The 4,867-nt window shown below is 42.5% G+C and overlaps 1 protein-coding gene across 1 annotated transcript; it reads left to right on the forward strand.

Moving 5' to 3' along the window:
* The first annotated feature begins 2,785 nt into the window (after positions 1 to 2,785).
* Positions 2,786 to 4,656, forward strand: LOC135257992 (serine/threonine-protein kinase pim-2-like). Its single transcript, XM_064341190.1, has 3 exons — positions 2,786 to 3,177; positions 3,363 to 3,741; positions 4,473 to 4,656. Exons 1-2 carry the CDS (start codon positions 2,838 to 2,840, stop codon positions 3,581 to 3,583), a joined length of 561 nt encoding a protein of 186 aa, XP_064197260.1. The 5' UTR covers positions 2,786 to 2,837; the 3' UTR covers positions 3,584 to 3,741; positions 4,473 to 4,656.
* Positions 4,657 to 4,867: the final 211 nt, after the last annotated feature.

Raw genomic sequence — 4,867 nt, forward strand, 5'->3', positions numbered from 1 at the left:
ATTTTTTTATGCTTGAGGGTATGTGCTAATTCATGATGTCTTGCCCATTACGAGCCTGCTGGCTAAAGAGGTTATTAGCTGTACCTACATGCGTAGCTAAGCACAGCCCAGATCACAGTGCATTCAAAGCATATCTGTAGCATCATCTGAAGACAATGCCATCATTCAAAGTTTGTCACAACAAAGTGTCTAAAAACAAAAATTGCCTCGTGCAAGGCATTTAAATTAATGTATGAATTCCATTACATTGCCCTAGCAGCATGTAACATTCACATTTATAAACAGCCATTTATAACAAGAAACATAAAATTATTCACACTATGGGCAGGCCTAGATTTGAAGTAATGCCTTATAGACAGTGCTTTGTATATGTAAGTAACTTCTCGTTGAAAACGTGTTTTTCCATCAGATAGTATAATTCACAATCACAACTGCTAGCTACCTAGCTAGTTAACGAATGTATCAGTAACTATTAGTACCCAGGCCATAGACCGTGGTCCGAACACAGAACTATCCGTCTGAAGACTTGTCATGTAATGGGAAGGCAATAACAACGATATTTCAGTCAGCCACCTGGGGGAAATGATCGCGATAATGAGCAGCGAAACTACTCGTTATCTAGTAACTTTGCCAACCACTTGTATGCATTTTGGCGTCATTGAAAATCTATATTCCGACGATGGCAGCTGATGCTCATCATTACAATTTTTAACTATAATTGCTGAACAGGTTAGGCAAGTGTATACAGCACTGAGGCATTTATTGCCCATTTACACTGGAGTCAAAGAATCTCATTCTGAAAGCAAAGAGAACCTAACCAAAACGAAACTGAGTCGACAAGCTACGCTGCCCCTTGGTGGCGAAAATATATCAGGCTACTACTGATGGAAGCCTCCGTTCAGGGGCGTTGGGGACAACCAGGCGCGTGGTGTGTAGCTTTTGGACCAGTGCAACTTAATTCACGAATTAGCTATGCACGGCTGCTGCTTTAGGCCTACTATTTTACCATATATCAACAATCATATAAGTAAAAGTAAAAAGTAGCCCACTTTGCTGGTAACAACTCTTTCGAATATCTATTGGCCTCTCTCTTTCCAATTCAGCTTATGGCTGCTATCAAAGCCAGGTAGCAAATTTGCTTTCAAAAAAACAGCTAATGATCATGAAAGCTAGCTAGCCAGGCTACTGGTTAGCTAAGCAGTTACTGAAATGGATAATGTGTGCAGTAAAGAAATTCCAGGCTAACGTAGCATTTTCTAGCCTTGGTTCATATAACAACAAGCGTGCAAAGTTTTAATGTGGAAAAGATTTTGAGGAATATTTTTTCATAAGTGCCTACAGTGACGTCTAGAGGTTGTACGTGTGAACATATTCAGTTTGCTTGCGCCATTGAACAATCTGCATAATACTGTCATAGTCTGGTGAACATGTATTTTCTTTTGAGCACAAGAACGGAATGTCTAGGCTACTAACCACTATTAAGCCAGTGGACATCTCTAAAATCTCCTTCAGGAACGAAGGAAAATTTTATTATATATCCTCATGTATTTTTTTATTTACACATTTATTTAGGCATATGTGTACAGGCAGAAATAATTACATTTGTCGACATAACCCATCAAAGCCAGTACAGTTTGTCTGTGCTGTCTCACATTTACGAAAGGAAACTTGCACTGCTCAATAGCTGAAAAAGCAGGGAATCAAATTCTAAGTTCACCTACGACATTACGGTACTGTCACATGTTTTTCTTAACAAATAGTCTGCATACTTGTGTTGTAGAACAGGTGGATAATTACTACATGAAAGCATCACTATTGGGTGAGGGAGGATGCGGATCAGTATATGCTGGGACTCGCATCTCTGATGGACTGCCAGTAAGATGTCAACTTCTCCACTGCGCCTTGATGCATCTGTTCTCCTCTAGTAACACCTGGGACTATCTTCTGATATTGCCATTTAATTTGTAGTATCCCTTGTATGCCCCATTTATACTGACTTCCATTAACTATATTGCTGTTTCTTTAGAATTGTTTTTATGCATCATCCTTTCTTGTATTGGCTTATTTCAAAAGCTATAATTGTAATATGAGTAATTTTTCCTAGCTTTTTCCTAACTAATATTATTTTACTGTGTAACATCAACATTAGCAAAACTGTGAAATGAAATATATAAGCATATCTGCTGTCTTTAGGTGTTTGTATATGACAGTAAAACCACAAAACATGAAGCAGTTTGTAAAGATTGCATTTGTACTTCTCATCTTTTATCTCGATTTCCTCAGGTTGCCCTAAAATATGCGGTGGAAATAGAAGAAGACCTGCTTCTAATGAGTAACACTTTAGCAGTTATCATGTTCACAATGACTCATGTGTCACCTAATAAGTTTTTTATATTACTGGTTTTTCCTTCTACAAGCTGTCCTGTAATCTCCTCAAAATGTGTGCTGTGATGGATAATCTGCAGTATCAAGACTCATTAATCATTGTTGCGATACCTTACCACACACTAACTGTCCAGTATAACCGCAAACCACAGCCAGCTCATACAACTTCCCAATATATATGAACTTAATTATAACCACATCCAGCTCATACAATTGCCCAATATAACCTCATTATATTTACACCCAGCTCATAGCTAATTGCCAACTACAACCTCATAATCACACCCAGCTCATAACCATTTGAACCTCATTATATACATACCCAGCTCATAACCGGCCTTGCTTTATCTCATTATAACCACCCCCAGCTCATGCGCATTCTAGCCAACCAGCTTGACTTCCTCTCTCTACAGCCTTGACAGGAAGTCAGAACACCTCGGGAGGTGGGGCTAATGGGACTTGTGAATCAGAACACGGGTCATCCTAACATCCTGCGGCTCTACGAGTGGTTCGATGCCCCAGACCGCTACGCGATGGTGCTAGAGCGTCCTGACCCCTGTAAGGACCTGGTGGATTTCTGCTACACCCAGAACAAAGTGATGGATGAACAGCAGGCCCGGGCAGTGATAGACCAGCTGCTTCACGCCCTCCTGCACTGCCAGCATGCAGGAGTGTTCCATCGGGATGTGAAACCAACCAACATCCTGATAAACACGGAGACCCTGCGTGTCATCCTCATTGATTTTTGGTGTGGAACTCCCTGGACGGACACGCCTCTCAGTTCCTTTGCAGGTCAGTGAGAGGACCAGTTTACAGGTTTTATAGGGTTTGGAACTTGGGGAGTAAATACTGACGTTCTGTTGCACTTATAATAGTGAGGTAAAATAATTAGAAAATTCTGCATGCAGCAAATGTTTACAAATATATAGGCTTCATTTTCATAGGTGTATGTACACTCTTCTCGGTCTATTCCTTAGGCGCCACTGAATTTGCACCTCCAGAGTGGTTTGCGGAGGGGCTGTACCAGGCTGGGCCCTCCACAGTGTGGTCCCTCGGGGTCACAGTGTTTGCCATCGTTTGTGGCTACCTGCCATTTAACCCGAACGATGGCCATGAGAGCCTGAGCAGAGTCCACTTCCCTACAGGGCTGTCCTCAGGCGAGTTGAGTCAGCAGGAAACGGCGGGGCTGTATGTTTGATGTCACAGATTTTACCCTCCTTTTATCTACTTGTGTTTCGCCGTTTACAGAAGTCAAGGACTTCATGAGCAGGTGTTTGGCACCAGAGGTGAACGAACGAGCGACGCTAGAAGAGCTCCAGCGTCACCCGTGGCTCCACCCCACCTGCTTAGAACAAGGTAGCCAAATTCTTGACCTCTGAACTCACTTTAGATTGAACTAAGGGCCTCTTTGTACTGACTTTAAAAAAACCTGTGGATTATACTATTTTCCTGTTCCATTATCTGAAAAGATCTGCACCAAAATCGAGCTCATGGGCAAACAGGCTGATGTGTCTCAAAGTGTTTTATTGCATCATGTTACCTGACTGTATGATCTCTTTCCGTGTGATTCAGGAAGCCCTAAAATATGCGGCAGAAATAGAAGAAGACCTGTTTCTAATGAGTAACACTTTAGCAGTTATCATGTTCACAATGACTCATTTGTCACCTAATAAGTTTTTTATATTACTGGTTTTTCCTTCTACAAGCTGTCCTGTAATCTCCTCAAAATGTGTGCTGTGATGGATAATCTGCAGTATCAAGACTCATTAATCATTGTTGCGACACCTTACCACACACTAACTGTCCAGTATAACCTCAAACCACAGCCAGCTCATACAACTTCCCAATATATATGAACTTAATTATAACCACATCCAGCTCATACAATTGCCCAATATAACCTCATTATATTTACACCCAGCTCATAGCTAATTGCCAACTACAACCTCATAATCACACCCAGCTCATAACCATTTGAACCTCATTATATACATACCCAGCTCATAACCGGCCTTGCTTTATCTCATTATAACCACCCCCAGCTCATGCACATTCTAGCCAACCTGCTTGGCTTCCTCTCTCTACAGCCTTGACAGGAAGTCAGAACACCTCGGGAGGTGGGGCTAATGGGACTTGTGAATCAGAACACGGGTCATCCTAACATCCTGCGGCTCTACGAGTGGTTCGATGCCCCAGACCGCTACATGATGGTGCTAGAGCGGCCTGACCCCTGTTAGGACCTGGTGGATTTCTGCTACACCCAGAACAAAGTGATGGGTGAACAGCAGGTCAGGGCAGTGATAGACCAGCTGCTTCACGCCCTCCTGCACTGCCAGCATGCAGGAGTGTTCCATCGGGATGTGAAACCAACTAACATCCTGATAAACACGGAGACCCTGCGTGTCATCCTCATTGATTTTGGGTGTGGAACTCCCTGGACGGACACGCCTCTCAGTTCCTTTGCAGGTCAGTGAGAGGACCA

Source organism: Anguilla rostrata, chromosome 6, assembly GCF_018555375.3.
Source record: "Anguilla rostrata isolate EN2019 chromosome 6, ASM1855537v3, whole genome shotgun sequence".
Classification (NCBI taxonomy): domain Eukaryota; kingdom Metazoa; phylum Chordata; class Actinopteri; order Anguilliformes; family Anguillidae; genus Anguilla; species Anguilla rostrata.

Coding starts and splice junctions, on each gene's coding strand:
- LOC135257992 (XM_064341190.1), top strand. CDS start 2,838: ATGGGACTTGTGAATCAGAACACGGGTCATCCTAACATCCTGCGGCTC. Junction 3,178..3,362: donor GCCTCTCAGTTCCTTTGCAG/GTCAGTGAGAGG, acceptor TCTATTCCTTAG/GCGCCACTGAATTTGCACCT.